The sequence below is a fragment of the Sorex fumeus genome, unplaced genomic scaffold, assembly GCF_029834395.1.
Source record: "Sorex fumeus unplaced genomic scaffold, SorFum_2.1 ptg000067l, whole genome shotgun sequence".
NCBI lineage: Eukaryota > Metazoa > Chordata > Mammalia > Eulipotyphla > Soricidae > Sorex > Sorex fumeus.
This window is the reverse complement of record NW_026606124.1, coordinates 2615240-2634984: the sequence shown is the minus strand read 5'-3', so window position 1 is coordinate 2634984 and position 19745 is coordinate 2615240. Positions and strand designations below refer to the sequence as shown.

General features: G+C 57.9%; 2 protein-coding genes across 2 annotated transcripts; one reads left to right on the top strand and one right to left on the bottom strand.

Moving 5' to 3' along the window:
- Window positions 1-4170: 4170 nt before the first annotated feature.
- On the top strand, window positions 4171-11913 carry MPI (mannose phosphate isomerase). Its single transcript, XM_056128814.1, has 8 exons — window positions 4171-4234; window positions 4639-4766; window positions 6504-6704; window positions 7349-7490; window positions 8183-8347; window positions 10308-10481; window positions 11178-11386; window positions 11657-11913. Exons 1-8 carry the CDS (start codon window positions 4219-4221, stop codon window positions 11873-11875), a joined length of 1254 nt encoding a protein of 417 aa, XP_055984789.1. The 5' UTR covers window positions 4171-4218; the 3' UTR covers window positions 11876-11913.
- A 1915-nt stretch (window positions 11914-13828) lies between these two features.
- On the bottom strand, window positions 13829-19061 carry FAM219B (family with sequence similarity 219 member B). The gene is made up of 5 exons (XM_056128817.1): window positions 18930-19061; window positions 18728-18815; window positions 17974-18051; window positions 17504-17552; window positions 13829-16530 (listed from the first exon to the last, which is right to left on the bottom strand). Exons 1-5 carry the CDS (start codon window positions 19048-19050, stop codon window positions 16363-16365), a joined length of 504 nt encoding a protein of 167 aa, XP_055984792.1. The 5' UTR covers window positions 19051-19061; the 3' UTR covers window positions 13829-16362.
- Between the last annotated feature and the right edge of the window lie 684 nt (window positions 19062-19745).

Here is a 19745-nt window from a genome sequence, read left to right as displayed (position 1 = left end):
CACTGGGTGTGACCCCCAAAAAATAAAAGGTAAAGGCCCTCCCGTTGATCGTCGATTTGCTCGAGCGGGCCCAGTAACGTCTCCATTGGAGACTTTGTTGTTACTGTGTCTGGCATATCGAATACTCTCGGTAGCTTGCTGGGCTCGCCGAGAGGGGTGGAGGAATCGAACTCAGGTCGGCCATGTTGGCCGCTTGTAAGGCAAACGCCCTACCCGCTGTGCTACCGCTCCAGCCCAAAAAATAAAAATAAGATAAAAAAAATACCCAAATTCTTAGGTTCTTTAAGTCCTGCAAGATCTATCTCACATGTATATTCCACGTTTTATTGGCTGGTCCCCCGTGCACCCAGCCTTTCCAGTTGCTTCTCAGATCCTTCCATTTCTCCTGCCTCAGGGCCTTAGCCATTTATGAGCTCTCTTCCCAGTAAGCTCTCACCCCACCCTATCATCATCCCAGCGGTACCTCCCACTGTTCTTCAGATCCAAAGTCAGATGCCCTTCCTCATCTCAAGCCTTCTGACTGACCCCTCTCCCTGTGAGTTAGCTCAATCCCCTGCCCACTATTTTTCTTCCATAGTAGTTATTGAAGATGGAAAATACACACACTGTACAAGGGGGTTTTGATGTCTGGCTCTCCTACTAGGCTCTAAGCTTTCCAAGGACCAGAATAGGGTCTGTTCTATCCAGTGTTACTTTCATTTTTCTTTTTGTGACCACATCTGTTGATGTGAGTTGATGTGATGTGAGTTGATGTGATCTGAGTTCTGCACTCAGAAATTACTCCTGGCAGTGCATGGAGGACCTATGAGATACCAGGTCATCTACATGCAAGGCAAATGTTGTCCCCATCGTACTAACACTCCGCTCCTGCAGTGGGACATTTCTGGCACTAATATAGCACTAAGTACATGCCAGGCATTTAGAAAATATTTACTGTTACCATTGATTTTTTCTCTTGCCTTCCTGTCTAAATCCCAATCATCCTTTTATCTATCTCAACTTTTTTTTTTTTTGGTCACACCTGGCAATACACAGGGTTTACTCCTGGCTCTGCACTCAGGAATTACTCCTGGCAGTGCTCGGGGGAACATATGGGATGCTGGGAATCGAACCCGGGTCGGCCGCGTGCAAGGCAAATACCCTACCTGCTATACTATCGCTCCAGCACCATATCTCAACATTTCTTGAGGAAGTAACCTGAAGTGGGAGGATGAGAAGGGGTCCATGTAGGTGTCCCCTCAGAAATGACCTATGCCTTTTCCCTCACAGAGGTGTGAGTGCCCTCTGAGGGGAGTGTGAGGAAAAATGCTGGTGTTTCTCTCATGTATATATATATATGTATATATAAGGTAAAGGTAAAGGCCCTCCCGTTGATCGTCGATTTGCTCGAGCGGGCCCAGTAACGTCTCCATTGGAGACTTTGTTGTTACTGTGTCTGGCATATCGAATACTCTCGGTAGCTTGCCGGGCTCTCCGAGAGGGGCGGAGGAATCGAACTCGGGTCGGCCAGGTTGGCCGCGTGTAAGGCGAACGCCCTACCCGCTGTGCTATCGCTCCAGCCCGCTCGAGCAAATGTATATATATATATGTATTTATATATATAGTTTGGGGACCACACCTGCAGTGCTCAGGGCTTACTCCTGGCTCTGTGTTTCATGACCATTCCTGGCAGTGCTTGGGGGACCATATATGGTGCTGGGAGTTGAACCCGGGTCAGCCATGTGCGAGGCAAATGCCCAACCCTGCATGGCCCTCGCCTTTAATATTCACACAGATCCTGTGACGAGCTGGGTGGGTGTCCCCCCTTACGCTAACCAGTTCTCTGACACCAGGTGCATCTTCACTTACATCTGACACTTTGGCCTCAGGTCCCACACTCGAAGGACTCATTACTTACGTCAATCTCGAGTCATCGCTTGCCTCCCACATAACTACAGACCAGCTCTCATGTCTGCCTCTTCATGTTCTTGTTAGAACAGCTCCCAGAATTCAATAAACACGTTGTTTATCTTATACTCAAGGATATGCTAAAGAAATGCTCCCAGAATTCAGTATACACACTGTTTATTAATTTTTGCTTTTGCTTTTTCGATCACATCCAGCATTGCACAGGAGTTACTCCTGGCTCATGCACTTAGGAATTACTCCTGGCGGTGCTCAGGGGATCATATGGGATGCTGGGAATCAAACCCGGGTCGGCCCTGTGCAAGGCAAATGCCCTACCCGCTGTTCTATCGCTCCATCCCCACACAGTTTACTTTATAATCAAGAATATGCTAAAGAAATTATTTTTGCTCAATTAGCAGCACCACTCAGTAGTGCTCAGGAATCACTCCTGGCAAGGAGGGAAAGATATGGGATGCCAGATATCAAACCTGGGTCAGCTAGGTGCGAGGCAAACACCCTACCCACTCAACCACCTCTCTAGCTGCTTTAACATCCAGATGAAGAGAAATGATCTCTAAGGGCCAGTTCTGAGTACAGGAGCTCCTTCCCCATGGGGTTGGGGTCATCACCCTTCAGCCCTGTGGTGTGTTCTCTAACCCAGAAAAGCTCTCTGAACCCACAGTTGAGGGATTTTTATTGAGCTTCCTTTCATAGGCATGCCCCATGGGCTCCTTATTAACTCAGTCTCTTCCTTTTCTCTCCCCTGAGAATAGGAAGTGGGACTGAAAGTTTCAAGCTTCTAATTATGACTATTTGATCTGCTCCAGCCACGCTGGCTGCTTCAGAACTTGACAACCACATTCCTACCTTAATGCCTTCCCCTTAGCTGTTTTTTTCTTCCCAAGCCAATCTCTCCTTACCTTCAAATTTGTTTTTCAGTTTTGCTTTTGGAAGTAACATTGATCTACGGGATAGTACATGCCTCTCTTATATCCAGGTTTATTTTAATATTTGGGGTTTTGAGGCCACAGATGGCAGTGTTCAAGAAAACACACAGTGCCAGAATCAAACCCGGGCATCTTGTATCCAAAGCCTGTGTTCAGGGACTGGAGTGACAGTGCAGTGGGTAAGGTGCTTGCCTTGCATATGGCCGGCTGGGGTTCAGTCCCTGGTATCCCAAATGGTCCCCTGAGTATCAGAAGCAATTCCTGAATGTAGATCCAGAAATAATCCCTGAGCATTGCTGGGTGTGGTCCAAAAACAAACAGAAAAAACTTAAAACATGTGCTCTGACTGTTAAACTCTCTCTAACCCCTTGCCTCTGAGTTTATTTTTAATTTTTATTTTATTTGCTTTTTGGGCCACACCCAGAGATGCACAGGGGTTACTTCTGGCTCTGCACTCAGGAATTACTCCTAGTAGTGCTCGGGGGACCATATATGGATACTGGGAATTGAACCCGGGTGGCCGTATGCAAGGCAAATGCCCTACCAGCTGTGCTATTGTTCCAGCCCCTGCCTCCAAATTTGAAACACCCAAATATTCTATCTTAGGGAGGGATTCTGGGGTACCCATCTAGCAGTACTTGATGATACTTCCAGTTTTCTGCTCAAGGGTTGTTCCCAGTGGTCTTTGGGGGACCATATGCAGTGCTGGTGATTGAAAAAGTTTCAGTTGTTCAGTTGCATGTAAAGCAAGCGCCTTAACCCCTGTCCTATCATGTCACTGTCCCAAAAGTGCCCAAATTTTGGGCCAAGGATTGGTCAGGGCTAGAGTACTTGTTTGAATGTGTGATACCCTGGGTTAACTCCTGGTCCTGAACACCTCAGAGAATGTTCCTCCCAAACATTTCATCTTTCCTTCTCAGCAAGGCTCGTCTAAGCAACCTTTCAAAGTCAGAAAACAAGCACTTTGACACTTTGGAGCATTTGTCTCTCCATATGACATACGATTTGCCTATTGAGCACATGCCTTTGCCTGTCTTTTGCCAGAACGTAAGTTCTACAAAGACCATCTCCTTCTCTGATGTTTCTCCAGATACCACCTTGGAGATATTTTGCAGGTCCTCAGTAAGTGCCTATGGGGCAGGAAAGAATGAAAGAGACCCGAGACTGCGGACTGGAAGCCTTTGAGCCGGTAGGGGGTTCCTCCTGATAACGGGGAACGGGACGGAGAGACCCAGAGCCGGAAGAGCATCTCCCAGCTCACTGGGCAGCCCTGACTCCGCGGAGGGGCGGCGGGAACTACATTTCCCATGAAGCTCCGGGCGCGGGGCGCGGGGGCTGCCGGGAAAAAGCCTCCGTGACAGCGGCCACGTCCCAGACCCGGAGTATGGCAGCTCCGCGAGGTGGGCGGTTGCTCCGGGGGTCGCGTCCTGAGGCTTCTCGTGTTGCTGTGCCGGGTGGAACCCGCTTGTGGGGGGCCCGGCGGCAAGACCGATGGGTGCAGGGCGGGGGAGGGGGCACCCGCGCGGGGCGCCCGAGCCCTCGTGGCCGCGCAGAGGCGGGCCGGGGGTCACTTGGAAAGGCCGTGTCCAGCATCGCCCCCGCGCCCCAACGGTGGCGCCCCGGCCTGGCAGCCCCTGACCGAGGGCTCCGAGGCCGGCAGAGAAGGGGCCCCTCGAGCAGCCGCCCCCTCCCCGCCAGATGGGATGCCGGGAGTCGAAGCCCACCTCGGCCGGGTCGGGCCCCCAGCTGCCCCCGGGGACGCGCGCGGGGGGGACGCGGCCGCTGAGCCTCTCTCTGCCCGCAGTGTTCCCGCTCTCCTGCGCGGTGCAGCAGTATGCCTGGGGGAAGAAGGGCTCCAGCAGCGAGGTGGCCCGCCTGCTGGCCAGCAGCGACCCCCTGGTCCAGATCGAGGAGGACAAGCCCTATGCCGAGGTGAGACCCCTGCGTCCCCCCCCTCACCCAGCCACCCACCCACTGCCCCGCAGCTGAGGCCCGGGAGCGCCCTCCAGCTCTGAGCCAGGCCCCCCGAGGGGCTGCAAGATGTGTCCAGTGTGGCGAACCCGGATGGTGACCCCCAGAAGGGAAAGAAAGAGGTTTTGCTGTTGTAGGCTGGGCTTTCCTGTAAGGTCACTCCCCACCTCCAAACACTCAGTATTTGTAGAATTTAATTTAGCAGTTGACAGATCACATTTTTATGGGGTGTGTGTGGGGGGGGGTGGGCGTTGCTGGAGAGATAGTCCAGGAGCTGAGGGAAGGCAGCCTTGCATGCTGCTGACCTGGGCTCCAGCTATAGACAGGTTAGATGTTTTATTTTTGGGGTGGGGGAGGGCATTATGCCCAGCGATGCTCAGTGGTTACTCCTGGATCTGCACTCAGGAATTACTCCTGGAGAAGCTCGGGGGACCATATGGGATGCCAGTTATGAAACCTGGGTCGGCCACGGGCAAGGCGAATGTCCTACCCACTCACCGTACTATGCTTCAACCCAGATCGCACATTTTTATGGGGGGGTGCTGGAGAGAGTACTGGAGGTGAGGTGCTTGTCTTGCATGCTGCTGACCCAGGTTCCATCCCCTGCCGGGCATATGGTCCTCTGAAGGGTCCCTCCTGATGAGCACAGAGCCACCAGTAGGTGCTCAAACACTCACTCCCAAAAAATAAAATCTAAAATGTTAAAATTCCTTTTAGATGGTCAAAGCAACAAACCAGACTTCCTGCAAATGCTGCCCTATGTGTTATAGCCTGGCATCTTTGCTATTACAAAAAATGTGCTCCAGTGTTAAAATAAATAAAATAACGAAAGATTTAAATTCTTTGTTTTTGGGTCACACCTGACTCAGGGCTTACTCCTGGCTCTACTCAGGGATCACTCCTGGCAGAGCTCAGGGATCAAACCTGGGTTGACCACGTGCAAGGCAAGTGCCCTACCTACTGTGCTATTGCTCTGGTCCAAGTTTTTTTGTTTCTGACAAAAAAGTTATAGGGACTGGAGCAACAGTACAGTGGGTAGGACACTTTTATTGCATGCATCCGACTCAGGTTCCATCCCTGGCACCCCGTATGGTCCCTTGAGCCCACTCAGAGTGATCCCTGAACACAGAGCCAGGGGTAAGCCCTAAGCACAGCTGGGTGTGACCCCAAAACTAAACAAACAAAAAATTTTAAAGGACCCCCCACCCAGAAATGCTGGGGGGAGGGTGTGGCAGGGAACACATGATACCAGAAGTTAAACTCAAACCTCACTTTGACTAGCTTTAACATTTTATTTATTTATTTACTTACTTAATTTGAGGGAAGGGGTGTTCTGCCTCCCGCCTCCCGCCTCCCCCCCCAATAAGCTTTGGTTTTCCAGTTCCTGGTATTGTGGGATTGACCGCTTCGATTTGATTGAGGAACTTTTTGTTTGTTTGTTTGTTTTTTGTTTTTGGGGCTATGGCAGTTCGCAGGGAACCATATGGGACACCAGGGATCAAACCAGGCTGACTGCATACAAGGCAGGCGCCTTACCGCTGTGCTATCACTGAAGCCCCAAGGTTGAGGACCCCTAGTTCTGGGAGACCTGCCCCAGGATTCAGCTGTATGGGGTCGCACAGGATAATCTCGTGCTGGGATGGACCAGCGGGTGGGCTGGGGTGCCTCCCCTCCCTCCCATGTGTCCTGTCCTTTCAGCTGTGGATGGGAACACACCCCCGTGGAGATGCCAAGATCCTCGACAACCGCATCCCTCAGAAAACCCTGGGCCAGTGGATTGCCGCAAACCCCGACTGCCTGGGCGCCAAGGTGAAGGCGCGCTTCCAGGCCTCGCTGCCCTTCCTCTTCAAGGTGCTGTCCGTGGACACGGCCCTGTCCATCCAGGCGCACCCCAACAAGGTGGGGCTCAGGGTGGGGCCCTGGGGGGCAGGCCCTCCCACTCTTTTATTGCTGCTGACTCCTCACCCAGGCCAGGCTCTAGCCCAGAGCTAAATCCAGGCCTGACCGCTCCCGTTTTAGTTCTGCTCACAGGACACAGGTGTCCCTGCTGCTCGGGCTGTGTCCCCGGCCTCCTCCAGGGCGCCCCTGGGGTCCCCACTCTTTGAATCTAGACTTCTACTCCCGGCTCTCTGGGGGAGCTCCCCTTTGGGGACAGGGCTGGCACCCCGCCCTTACCTCCACGCCATCCAACAGCCTCTGCCTGAGTCACGGCCGGGCAGGTGTCCGGCACACCCTTTATTCTCGGCAGGCACAGGGAGCCCAGAGACGGAGGGTTCACCCCAAGTCACACAGCCTATGAGCTCAGATGACTCTGGTTTCCTGAGTCACAGCCGAGGCCCAGCCCTCCCACAGATTTGGCCTCTGTCTCCACCCTGACTTATCTGAACCCCGGCTCTGCCATAGGGCAGGACTGGGCTGGTCGCCAGGTGCGGTTGCCACCGCCCTCTAGCGACAGGGTTGGGCAGAAAGCAAGGGCTGGTGGCTCAGGTGTCCTGTCAGGGATAGCCAGGCCTTGACCACCTTGTCTCCTGGCCACCCTACAGGAGCTGGCGGAGAAGCTGCACGTCCAGGCTCCAGAACACTACCCCGATGCCAACCATAAGCCCGAGATGGCCATTGCCCTCACCTCGTTCCAGGGCTTATGTGGCTTCAGGCCCGTGGAGGAGATCGTGACCTTTCTGACAAGTAAGACTGGCATGGCCAGATGTCCAGGGCCCTGGGCAGAGCTGCGCTGTTGGGAGAACCAGACTGAATGCCTGGAGCGGGGGGCGTGCTTGCTAAGAATTCTGTTTCTCGTTTGGTTTTGTTTTGGGGTCAGACCTGGTCATGATCATGGACCCATATGGGGTGCTGGGGGTTGAAACAGGGTCAGCTGTGTTCAAGCCCCTTAACCCCTGTACTCTTTTTCCAGCCCTATCATTTAAAGTGTTGATTTGTGTTTGTGTGTGTGTATATATATATATATGTATATATATATATATATATATATATATACATATATATATCTCAAGAAAAATGTAGGTTATTTTATTTGGCTTTTGGGCCCACACCCAACAGTGTTCAGAGTTTATTCCTGGCTCTGTGCTCAGGGGTCACTCCTAGTGATGCTGATGGGGCCATCTGGGGAGCCGGGGCTCAAACCCAGGTTGGCTGTGTTCAAGCAAGCGCCTGACCCTCTGTGCTATTGCTCCGCCCGCTTAAGGTGACTTCTAGGGGTCACTGGGCTGGGCTGGGAGGACATACTCAGGTCTGTTGCCCTGGGCTGGGGTGCGTAGTTCGTTAGCTTTGCCTTAGATGACTTAGAGCAAGGCCCTCACCCAGATCCTCAGTTGGGGACGGGGCGGGGACCCCTCCTCCAGCTGCTGGCCTTCCCGCAGGGGTGCCTGAGTTCCAGTTCCTCGTGGGAGCGGACGCGGCCGCCCGGCTGAAGCAGAGCAGGGACGCGGCCGCCCTGCGGAGCTGTTTCTCCCACCTGATGAAGAGCGAGAAGAAGGAGGTGGTGGAACAGCTCAACCTGCTGGTGAAGCGGATTTCCCAGCAAGGTGGGTGTGCTTGAGGTCTGGCGGGGGAGCTGGCCGCCCACCCAGCCTCCCCTCCCCCAGCACGGACTCCGGGCAGTGGAGTCGGGGTTCTCTACCCCTGCCCTTAGGTGTACAGCAGGCCTGTGAGGTGTCCTGGAGGCCCAGGGGTGAAGGAAGACAGGAGCCCCCTGAGGCTCCCGCTGAGGTTCTGCCCGTAGCTGCTCCTCTGCACCTGCGGCTGAGCTTGGGGCTGAAGAGCAGGAAGGGCCGGAGAGCTCCGCCCCCTCACCCAGGGTCTGATGCCACAAGCTCTGCCCAGTCCTTAAACGCCTGCTGGCGCCCAACCTCCGGTACCAAAGGAGAACCCAGGGCATGACACGGGGGAGTGGGGGTCTGGCCACCTTGAGGTTGGGACTCAGTTCCGCCCGAAGCAGCAGGATCCTCAGCTGTGAAGTTATGGGCACAGGTAGTGAGGTCCCATCCCTTTCTCAGGGACCCAGAGTCCCGGCTTCTTCTGACACACCTCCCCTGTTGCCCCGAGGAAGTATTTGTTTGACCCCAGTGTCCCCTATGTCTCCTTTGTTTTTTCCCCTTTTCTGTTTGCATGCCTCTCCTTTTAGGGCCTCTTGCCTTCCCAGCAGAGCTGATTACTCTTGCCTGGAGTTCCAGTAACCCCCCGTGTGTGTGTCAGGTATCATCGACCTTAGTTCTGTCATCCTGGGCACCCGCGTCTGCCTCCAGGCCAGGGCCCCTGTCTGTCTCCTTCTCTGTGGTGCTGGGGCCGAGCCCAGGACCTCTCGCCCTTGTCAGGCGTAGTGAGCTCAGCCATGGAGCCTTATCCATGGCCTCTGTGTGCGCACATCGCTGGGCCCATCACCTGGCGTCTCTGCACTCTCGGAAGCAGGCAGCCTCCCTCCCCGGCCACCGTAGGGAGCCGGCCGTGGCCCCGGTCACTCTCCCCTGCTGTCTGCCTGCAGGACCACTTGGCCCATGGTACATTCCACCTCCTGTTCTTGGGGTGACCGGTCATCTGGTGAGACGCAGTTTGGACAGTGTCCCAAACAAGAGGAAGGCCTGTGGGTTAAGTGGGACAGCTGGCCCCCTCCATGATGACGTTGTTCTGATGGTCGGGCCTCACTTTCAGCTGTGGTGCTTGCCCAGACTCACCCTTAGCATGAGCTGCAGGGTGCACTGGGCCGTAGGGTGACCAGAGGGAGGTTTGCGCCCCCATTAATCAGGAAAGCACTCCTTATTTTTTTTTTTTTAATAATAATTTTTTTTTCTTTTTGGATCACACCCGGCGATGCACAGGGGTTACTCCTGCTTTGCATTCAGGAATTACTCCAGGCGGTGCTCGGGGGACCATGTGGGATGCTGGGAATTGAATCCAGGTCGGCTGCATGCAAGGCAAACGCCCTGCCCACTGTGCTATCGCTCCAGCCCCTCTTTTTAAATAGTTTTATTTGTCAGCTTTTTGGCCCTGCCCACTGTGCTATCGCTCCAGCCCCTCTTTTTAAATAGTTTTATTTGTCAGCTTTTTGGGTCATACCCAGCAATGTTCAGGGGTTACTCCTGGCTGTACACTCAGGAATTACTCCTGGCACTGCTCAGGGGACCATATGGGATGCTGGGACCTAATCCAGGTCGGCCTCGTGCAAGGCAAACGCCCTGCCCACTGCACTGTTGCTCCAGCCCCAAACACTCCTTAAGGCACACCAGCCATGGCTGCGCTGCTCACGGGGGCAGGGGGGCGCGGTGCTGCTCACACTTGCGGCGGGTCTTTCCAGCCCCCGCAGTAGAGATGGGTAGACGGATGGTCCAAGTGGAAGTTGGCGTCCTGGTGGACCCGAGGAACAGGGCCGCGACATTCCGGTTTCTGGATTCTGCTGACAGGGGCAATGCTAGGACTCCCTGGCCAAGGTGGGGCTGTGGACATGGCCGAGTGTCCCTAAGGTGCCGTGGGGTGCTCTGTGACCCCCAGTGGCTGCTGGAGACAAGATGGAGGACATCTGCGGCGAGCTCTTGCTGCAGCTGCACCAGCAGTACCCGGGGGACATCGGCTGCTTCGCCATCTACTTCCTGAACCTGCTCACGCTGCAGCCCGGGGAGGCCATGTTCCTGGAGGCCAACGTGCCGCACGCCTACTTGAAAGGAGGTGGGCCGCCTGCTCGGGACCCCCCCCCCCCCCCGGGAGAGCCTCCAGGCTGGGCAGTGCCAGGGAGGGGCTGAAGGAGACCTTGTTTAAGGACACGGCCTGCTCTGGCCTCCGGGGCTCCTGGCACCCGCAGGGCGTGGGCACTGAAGGCATGAGCGTTAGTGTGGGGCTGGGCACCGCTGAAGTTCACAGTGGCCCTGTGCCAGCCTGGGACCCGGTGGCAGGCCGGCGGAGGGTGGTGGAAGCCCGGTGGACAGGGCTGGGTCATGCTGGGTCACGGCTGCCACACCCCTCTCACTGCCCGTCAGTCTGCCCAGAGGTCTTGTGTGGCACACGCCCTGGAATGCCAGCTGCTTACCCACTGGCAGGAGTGGGTCTGGGCGGGCTGGGGCTCCATGGGGGTGAGCACGATTCCAATTGACAACAGCAGGTGACTGGTTACACCTGGCGGTGCTTAGGGCTGCCCCCAGCTCTGCTCAGGGGATCACTCCTGGTAGGGCCCAGGGGACCATCTGGGTGCTGGGGCTCGAACCCAGCTTGACCATGTACAAGGCAAGTGCCTTCCCCGATGTTCTGTGGTTCCAGCCCTGTGTTCCTGCCTCTCTTGCTAAGTCTGCAGGGAGTCTGTGGCCCCGGGCTGGGAACCCAGCTGCAGGGCTACCTCCGTCAGCTGCCCCCAACCCCATCCATCCCCAGACTGTGTGGAGTGCATGGCGTGTTCAGACAACACCGTGCGTGCCGGCCTGACCCCCAAGTTCATCGACGTTCCCACGCTGTGTGAAATGCTCAGTTATACCCCTGGGCCCAGTAGGGACCGGCTCTTCCCTCCTACCCAGAGCAAGGAGGACCCCTACCTCTCCATCTATGACCCCCCAGTGCCGGACTTCACCATCCTGAAGATGGAGGTGAGTGGGAGGGGGTGGGTGGAAGGGAGGGGACCGGGGGAAGGAGGGGGTGGGGCTTAGGCAGGTATTTGAGGGGCTCACAGCCTTCTCCCAGGGTCCTCTGTAGTAGTGTATGTGGAGGACCCTGGACTCAGTTTCCTCCTTTGAGGCCACTGCTGGCATGGCCACCTGCCAGGGGCCACTCAGGGGCCTCAGGCTGCGGGGCCGAGGGCGGGGCAGCACTCTCGAACACTGCCCAGGGCTGCCAGCCCTGCCATTTCCTCCTGCCAGGTCCCTGCCAGCGTCACCGAATATAACCTCTTGGTCGTGGACTCTGCCAGCATCCTCCTGATGGTGCAGGGGGCAGCGACCGCCAGCTCCCGCTCGACGCCCTCGGGGACCCCCCTGCGGCGGGGTGGGGTGCTGTTCATCGCAGCCCAGGAGGCCGTCTCTCTGAAGCGCACGGGGGCCGAGGCGCTGCTCATGTTCCGCGCCTGCTGTCTGCTGTAGCCACCAAGGTCACTCTGGGCCCAGGGGCCCCGCCCAGGCCTCTCCCCTGCTGTGGCAGGAATGGAGGGAGGAATCTGGAAGCATGACTGCTGAGCTGGCCTGGGCAGGGCATCTACTCTGGGAGAGACGCCCAAGGACCGAGGCCTCACACACTCCCAAGCCAGGCTCCCCTGGCACCCAGCTGCTGCTGCCACCGCCCATGGGCTGGTGGGAATCTCTCACCCTCCAGCGTCAGGAGGCCAGGCAGGTCACCCCTCAGAACAGGGTTCTGGCCCGGGGCCTGCAGAGGCCCAGGGGGCGGAGGGGGGTGCCTGTGTCACTTACCCTGGCGACTCTTGATGTCAAAACAATTAAAGATGACACATGTTGGTGTCGAGGCTGTGGGATGGCCTTGGCCTTTGGCGTCCTGAGAGTCCCCTCCACCACCACACTGCTGCATCCTGACTTCCCTTGGTTTATTTTTTGGGGGGCTGGGTTGTCTCGCAAGCAGGGGTCAGAGGGCCTGGAGCTACTCCAGACAACACTCAACCCAGTTCTGCTCAGGCCCAGCAGACCTGGGAGTGACCAGGGCCCACCCCCCAGTGGTGCCTGAAGATGGTTGGTGAGTGGCTGACAACCCGGGGCCTCTGCGCCCTCAGTGCCACCTCCCAGGCACCGCGGGTGGTTGCTCTCAGTCAAGGCTCCAGAGCTGGGTCACAGGAGGCAGGCGGGCTGGAAGCCAAGACTCTCCTTGGGCAGTGAGCTCACAGGCCTGGTCAGCAAACTAAGGCCAGTGGGCGCGGTGTGGCCTCATCACTCATCCACAGACCCCCACAGATTCTGCTCTCAGGCCACTGAAGCGAGGTTGTGTATACGTGCCAGGCTGTACCTGCAAAGCCCAAAGTACTGGTACTGACCCTTTACAGGGAAAAAAGTGTGTCACCTACTTCCCCACGGCACGTCCAGTCATTGTGGAAACGGACTCGGGAACAGGACAATCCAGTTCCAGTTGAGTGAAACCTAGCTACTTTTTTTAACCTAGCAGGAATTCCCAGGGAGAGCGTCTGTTCTGCTGGGGCGCCCCTGGAGAGGGGACCCACTTCTGCAGGAGCACTGAGGTTCTGACCACACCCTCGTGTCCTGCCCCCCACACTGAGCCGTGGCCCAGGCTGTGGGCTCCTTCCTGTGGGCGGAGAGTTGATTGCGCAGGAGGGTCTTTCTCAGTGGATGCCCCACGGGGGCTCCCGCACAACAGAATCAACAGAATCCCAGGAAACTGCCTCCAAAAACGCTCTGTCCAGGTCTGCCCTGTTGCCTTTTTTTTTTTTAACAGCCTTCAAATTTTCTTCAGAATAAAGAACAAGATGACATGCTATCAGGACCCCCTTCTAAAGATGAGTGATATAGGGCGCGGGAGATAGTACAGCAGACAGGGTAGTGGCATTGCATGCCACCAACCTGGGTTCGGTCTCTGGCATCCCCTGTGGCCCCTTGGGCATGGCCAAGAATGACCCCCGGGCACAGAGCCAGGAGTAAGTGCTGCGCACAGCCAGGTGTGTACTCAAATCAAAGCTGAGTGATGGGACAAGGCCTGTTCTACCCCTGGTCTCCAGTGGGCCTGAAAGGGGCTGCTTCGGTCTGGCTTACTGAGTTATTTCTTCAGGCTAGAGTTCCAAAGGGGAATGACCAGTGTTGGCCTAACTGCAGGGGTTGGGGAAGAGAGCACAGGGGTTAAGGAATCTGCTGTGCATCCTGCCCACCCCACTTCAAATGCCCCGTACCTCATATGCTCCCCGTAGCACTACCAGGAGTGATTCCTGAGCACCTCAGAGTATGACCCACAAACCAGTCCTCCCGCAGGGTGAGAGAACTCCAGGCTGCAGTCCCACAGGGCTTGTGCCCGAGGACCTCCAGGAGTACCCCCCATGCAGCCCCAAACAAGTCCTACTGAGATAGACACACCTCCACTTGCTTGATCGTATTTATTCTCATAAACATACAGAAACCGAGAAACCGAGGAGCGTCCTGGAGAGTCCTCGCACCCTCAGTGCCCTCTCAGGGAACCCACGGCCGTCTCCCTGCACAACACCCAGCACTCTGGCTACGGCAGTGGGCACCTTGGTGCCCTGACTGTTGAGGTCCAGCCCTGTCGCACTGCGTGGTCCCCCTGCACAGTGCCCACCAGTGTTGGTGTCCAGCAGCGGCTTCCCTGAGCGATCCGGTCTTGGGTTCCCCCAGCAGCTGCCAAATGCTCAGGTGACACGACCCATGTCTGAAATGTATTCTGCCCGTCTGTGGTCATGCTGCCCCGACACGAGCCATTGACGTGGCACGTTCTCCACCGTGCCGGAGGAGGCTCGGATGCCCTGTCAGGGACTAGAGGGGTTCCTCATGGAGCTGCTGCTCCCCAAGGTGCCCGTGCGGTCTCACTCTGGATAGACAAGGATCCCCTCTGTGCCCTGTTCCACCTCCCCTGGCTGGGACGCTGCTGGCCTGCCTGTGACACTGTGGCCTCAGCGCCCGGAGCCCGCTTTACCCCGTGGGACAGGCGGTCCGCTGCTGATGGGGTTCCACCCTCGGAGGATTAGCAAGGTGGCTTCGCACCCTTCAAGACTACTGTCCTGTCACCTTGGGGTGATGAGTAGCTCCAAGCACCCGCTCCTCTTCTGCCCCTAGCAGTCAGGACAGAAATGAGGCCACAGACAGGCACTTTCTCCAGAGGGGCCAGTACTCTGATCCTCACTGCGAAGCTCCTGGGGGCCAGGAGCCCCACCCACTCAGCCAGCCCTCACCAGGCTGCTTCTTTCTAGGAGACTCCCCTTCCCCCGGAAGAGAATCACTGAAAAACTCGATTCTGGGGGCCAGAGAGACACTTGCCGTGCATGCAGCCAACCTGGGTTCAATCCCTGATACCCCATATGGCCTCCCGAACACCGGCAGGAATGATCCCGAGGACCACTGGGTGTGGCCCCAAACCAAACGGAACAAGAAAAATCCAATTCCAGAGAGGCCTGGCAGACAATGGGGGGGAGTGGGGGGCTGCGGGCAGGGACATCTTCTCTGCCGTGTTCCTGAAGTGCCGGGGGCGTGGCATAGACCCCCCCTCTCCATCCTGGCAAGCTTCTCACCCAATTATTTCCCAACAGTTGAAGTAGAGGAACAAGGGGCTGGAGAGAGCTCAAAGTGCTGAGTGTGTGCTTTGCCCGGAGAGACCATCCGGGAGTGGCAGGAGGACCCTTGACACCAGACAGGCGTGGCCCCAAAATAAAAACAAGCAAGGCTCCCGACAGCCCTCCACTGCTCCCTCTGCTGGTCATCACGAAAACCGCAGGCCTCTGGCTAGTCCCTCCGCCCACATCTTTTAAAAAGCTCAACGATGGCCTGTGAGTCTTTGGTTTGATCTCTGGGCCCACCACGATCCCCTGAGCTCTGCTGAGAGTGGCAAGCAGCACCAGGGTGGCCCAACACACGGCCTCCACCTCTCAACTGGAGAAAAAGAAAAAAAAAAAAAGGAAACGACTAAGTGGAGAAAGTAGCTAAGACCAAGGCAGAGAATGGTGTTCAGGGAAAGGAACAAACACCGCAGTGTGTTCGCTCCAGGCTGACCTGCGTCCCAGGTGGTCACACGGGGGGAAGATATCAGCTCAGGGATTCTGGGAGGATGGGCCTGTAGACCCCGCACAGACAGGCACCTCCAGAAACGGTCAGAGGTGACTGTGTGCGGCTCCTGGTCCTTTTCCTTCTTGTACGTGAATGGCCAGGGATCAAACTCAGTGCCTGTGACATGCGAAGCCTGCATTACCCCTGGGCCACCTTCCCCTGGTGCTGAGTTCATGCTGACGCGGAGGCCAAACAGAGACCCCACGTTGGGGCAAAGCAGAGGAGGAGCACGGGGGAACACCAGAACAGTCTCAGATCAATTCTTTGACAAAGATTCCCAGCCACGAGTCCCCAACAGCAACTTTCTGCCCCCACATACCAGCAGCCAGCCCAGTCCGGGCAGAAAAGTTCTCGTCCCCTCCCTGCCAAAGGACGAGCACCACCAAGAGGCCTGGGAGGGTTCTCCTAGCCAACTCAAGAAGACCCAGGCTTCGGGGCTGGAGCAACAGTGCAGAAGGTAGGGCATTTACCTTGCACTGTGGCTGACCTGGGTTGGGTCTCTGGCAACTCATATAATCCCCCGAGCCCCACCGGGGTTAATTCCTGAGTGCAGAGCCAGGTTACTAAGCCCTGAGCATTGCCAGATGTGACCGGAAACCAAAAATAAAAATAGAAGACCCAGGGTCCGTCTGCACCTGCCCTCAGACTTCCCCCGCAGCGGACGTAATGGCAGCATGCTGTCCCCCCTGGGGTGATGGAAGCTCCCCGGTCTGAGAAGCACCAAGTAAGGGGTATCCGAGGTCACTGACCTTCCCAGGGGGATAGCAGTCAGCGGCCTGGGGCTGCAGCAATGCTTGGGGAACTCCCCGGCTTACAATGGCCAACAGGGCCTAGCTCAGGGGTTATGTCTACTGCAGGGTACAGGAGGGCGAGTCCCCAGGACAGCACCAGCAGCAGGAGCACATGGACGAGGCCATAGGCTTCGGGGGGATGAGGTCCAAGTCCTCATCGTCCGGCATCTCGTCCAGGTGATACCCATCCTGGAGCAGCTGTCGGCTCACGTCCTGGTTCACCTGCTAACAGTAGGAGGAGAAAGGGATGAGCCACAGTGCAGGGCCCGGGCCCACCTTCCCTCCCAGAGCTTCTGGCCACAGCCCTGCGCCCAGGCCCACCCACTGAACCTCCTTTCCTGGGGGACCTCAGCCAGCTGGGGGAATCTGAGTGCCTGGGCACTGTCCCGGCAGGCTGCTGTCATTGGCCGGGGAAGAGGCTTCCCGAGGGTTCCTCGGAGGGGTATATCAGGTTCCAGCTTGTGCCTGAAAATCAATCCACTGACCTTCCTGCTGCATACAATGAGAGCAGCACATGGGGTGGGAGGCAGCGGAACTGTGAGTACTGGGGGACAGGGTGGGTGGGGAACAGCCGAGCTGCTGGTCAGACTTGCCAGCCTCCAAATAGCCCAGAAGAGCTTGTTCCCTGCAAAGTGGAATGTCCACCTGGTTTTCACTTGTACGGAGAAGAACAATGAGAGGAAACAGTGGCAGACTTTATCTGGATCTTGGCTAATGGGGTGCATAACTGTGTGTATGTCTATATACACCTTTTCTAGGTCCCAGCTAATGGTGTGTGTGTGTGTGTGTGTGTGTGTGTGTGTGTGTGTACACACTTTTTCTGGATCCCAGCTAACGGGGTGTTTGCGCGTACTTTCTCTGGATCTTGGTGGATGGCGTGCATGCTGGGGACTGGGCAGTCAGGGAGGTGCCTATAATTGGGTACTCAGACGAGTTCCCCTTATAAGCAGCGTTCAAGCAAGCAGAGGCAGATAAACACTTAGCTAGGATTTAATCGAGAGAAATCCTTTTCTAAGTGGCAGGCTGGATCAGAAACCTTGGCAAGTCTTTTCCAGCCCTGAGGGTCTGTGAGCTGGATTCTCAGAAGCCCCCCCCACAGACACCTCTCTCTGCTGGGGGAGGCACTGAGAGTGGACAGGAGTCTCGGCACGAGCACTGGGCAGGGGCGGCCCCGCACAGAGAGGCGCTGTGGACTTGCCTCAGCAGAGGAATACCCGGAGGAGTATCTGGATTCCAGCTCCCCATCACTAGGAGAAGAGGGAGACAGTCAGTTCAGAGGCGGCCTCCGGTGGGTTGCTGCAGGGGTGGCGAGGCACACGATGGGGGCTGGGGTCTTGTGATGCACAGACTCTTGTGTCCAGCAGCAACATGGTCACTGCTGCTACCCAGCGGGGTAGAGCCTGATTCCTCCAGGGCCCAGAGCTCCAAGGGCCCAAGCACATCCCTTGCAGAGGGAGCACCCGTGAGTGTGGTTCCCCAAAAACGTTCTCCCAAGAGCTGAGAGCAGCCGACAGCCACAAACGGAGCCATCCCACATCCCGGCGCTCCGGAGCAGCCCTGGGACACACGGGCAGGCTCTTGGAAGAGCAAAGCAAGAAGCAAAGGCTCCCAGCCACCTCCAAGTTGACCTGTCACTCCCCAAGGGCTCTTTACTAGGGGGGCACTCACCTGTCGGAATCGAGGGACACCAGGTTTTCATCTGGACTCTGGCTGAGAGCGGCGTAGCCCTTGTTAAACTTCACTGACCTGGGGGGAAGTGGGGAGACCACACTGGGATGAGGCACCAGCTTCCGGCCCTGACAAGGGGTCAAGGGGTGCCTGGGCAAAGACAGTGCCAGAAGCCTCCTCCCCCCACCCACCCCCCATGGCTCGGTTCCTCTTTTGGGACTGCAGAACCGCCCTCTACCCGCACGCGCAAACTTCTTCGAATCAGGAAACAGAGACTCTGCAAGTCTTGGGGCAAACTCCTTGGAGTTCCCGCTGTCACCTGTCAAAAGCCCGAGACCGAGCGCCCCCCACCCCATGCTCCCGGGGCTCCGATCAGGCTCCTCCCCCACCCCTTCCCGGGGGACACTGATGGCCTCCAGGCACCGACAAGCCTTTCCCGGGCACCAGAGAGAGCGGGGAGGGGTGCAAGCTCGGGCCCATCGGGGCGGGGACCGGGGGCGTCAGCGGGGGGTGCACGGGGGTCTGCCCCGCCCGGCACGGAGCTGGGGGCGGCTCCAGAGCACCGCGGGGCGGGGTCCAGACCCCAACCCGGGCCTGGTCGCCGGCACCCCGCCAACGGCGAGGCCTGCCCAGAACCCACCGACCAGACACCTGCGCGGTCGGGGTCGCGGCCGGCGCCGCCGCGACCTTCCGGGGCACGTGACCCCCACGCCCGCCCCCCGGACGGGAGCGCGCGGGCCCCGCGGGCGGAGACCTTTTCCCCGGCGAGTCGGGGCGCTTCGGGGGCGCCCCCAGCATGCCCTTCCTGCGCAGCACGGCCTTGGCCAGGTCCCGGTGCTTCTCTGGAAGGCAAAGGCCGCGGTGAGCGCGGCGGGGCGGGCCGGGCCGGGCGCCGCCCCCGCGACCCCGCGACCCCGCGCCCCCCGCGACCGACCCCCGCGGCGCGCCGCACTCACGCAGCCTGGCCTGGAGGGAGGGCGCGCGCGGCACCAGGTAGGGCCCCCGCTTCTCCACGGCCGCCCCCGCGGGCCCCGCGCGGCCCGGGCCCGCGTGCGCGCCGCGCTCGGCCGTCGCCATGGCCTGGCCGCGCCCCCAGGGGGGAGAGGGCGGCGCGCAGGCGCAGTGCGCCCTTCCGGAACCCGCCGCGCTCCCGCCCGCCCCTCCGCGCGCGCACGCGCACTGCACCCGCCGCGCTCGTCGCGGGCAGCAGCCGCCGCTCCCCCAGGACCCCGAGGCGGGAGGCTTTGACGCGCTGCCCTGAGAGCTGCAGGGCCCTGGCGGGGGCAGGGGGCACCCAAGGCGGCGCCGACCGATGCCCTAACGCCCCCGCGCACGTTTATTTCCAGCCCCGCGGTGCGTGTGACCTTGGACGAGGTCTGCCCTGCTTCTACTTTTTTTTTTACTTTTTTTTTTTTTTTGGCCACACCCGTGGGTGCTCGGGCCGTGCTCCTGGCTCTGCACTCAGAGATCACTCCTGGTTGTGCCACGGGACCACCCAGACGGTGTGCTGAGGATCCAACCCCAGTGGACCGCGTGCAAGGCAGGCGACCCGCCCTCCGGAGTACCGTTTGGGGTTTAAACTGGAACTGATCTCACTGCCCATCAGACAGCAAAAAACGGGCAAAACAGGCCTTTCGAAGGAGGGTGGGGGTAGGCCTGGCCCTCGGCTGTGTTGGAGGGCTCCGCTGTCATGGCTCTTGACTTGTCTGGTCCCCGAGGGATGTCCTTGTGGCCCGCTGGAAAGCAGCCCCAGACCTTTGTAGAACTGCCAA

Excerpts from the sequence above, each read along its gene's own strand:
- FAM219B (XM_056128817.1), bottom strand. The coding sequence starts at position 19,050 with ATGGCGACGGCCGAGCGCGGCGCGCACGCGGGCCCGGGCCGCGCGGGG. Across the intron at positions 18,052-18,727 it reads CCCGACTCGCCGGGGAAAAG|GTCAGTGAAGTTTAACAAGG; the intron begins GTCTCCGCCCGC and ends ACTTCCCCCCAG. Across the intron at positions 16,531-17,503 it reads CCGGGTATTCCTCTGCTGAG|CAGGTGAACCAGGACGTGAG; the intron begins GCAAGTCCACAG and ends TCCTACTGTTAG.
- MPI (XM_056128814.1), top strand. Across the intron at positions 4,767-6,503 it reads AGGACAAGCCCTATGCCGAG|CTGTGGATGGGAACACACCC; the intron begins GTGAGACCCCTG and ends CTGTCCTTTCAG. Across the intron at positions 8,348-10,307 it reads GAAGCGGATTTCCCAGCAAG|TGGCTGCTGGAGACAAGATG; the intron begins GTGGGTGTGCTT and ends TGTGACCCCCAG.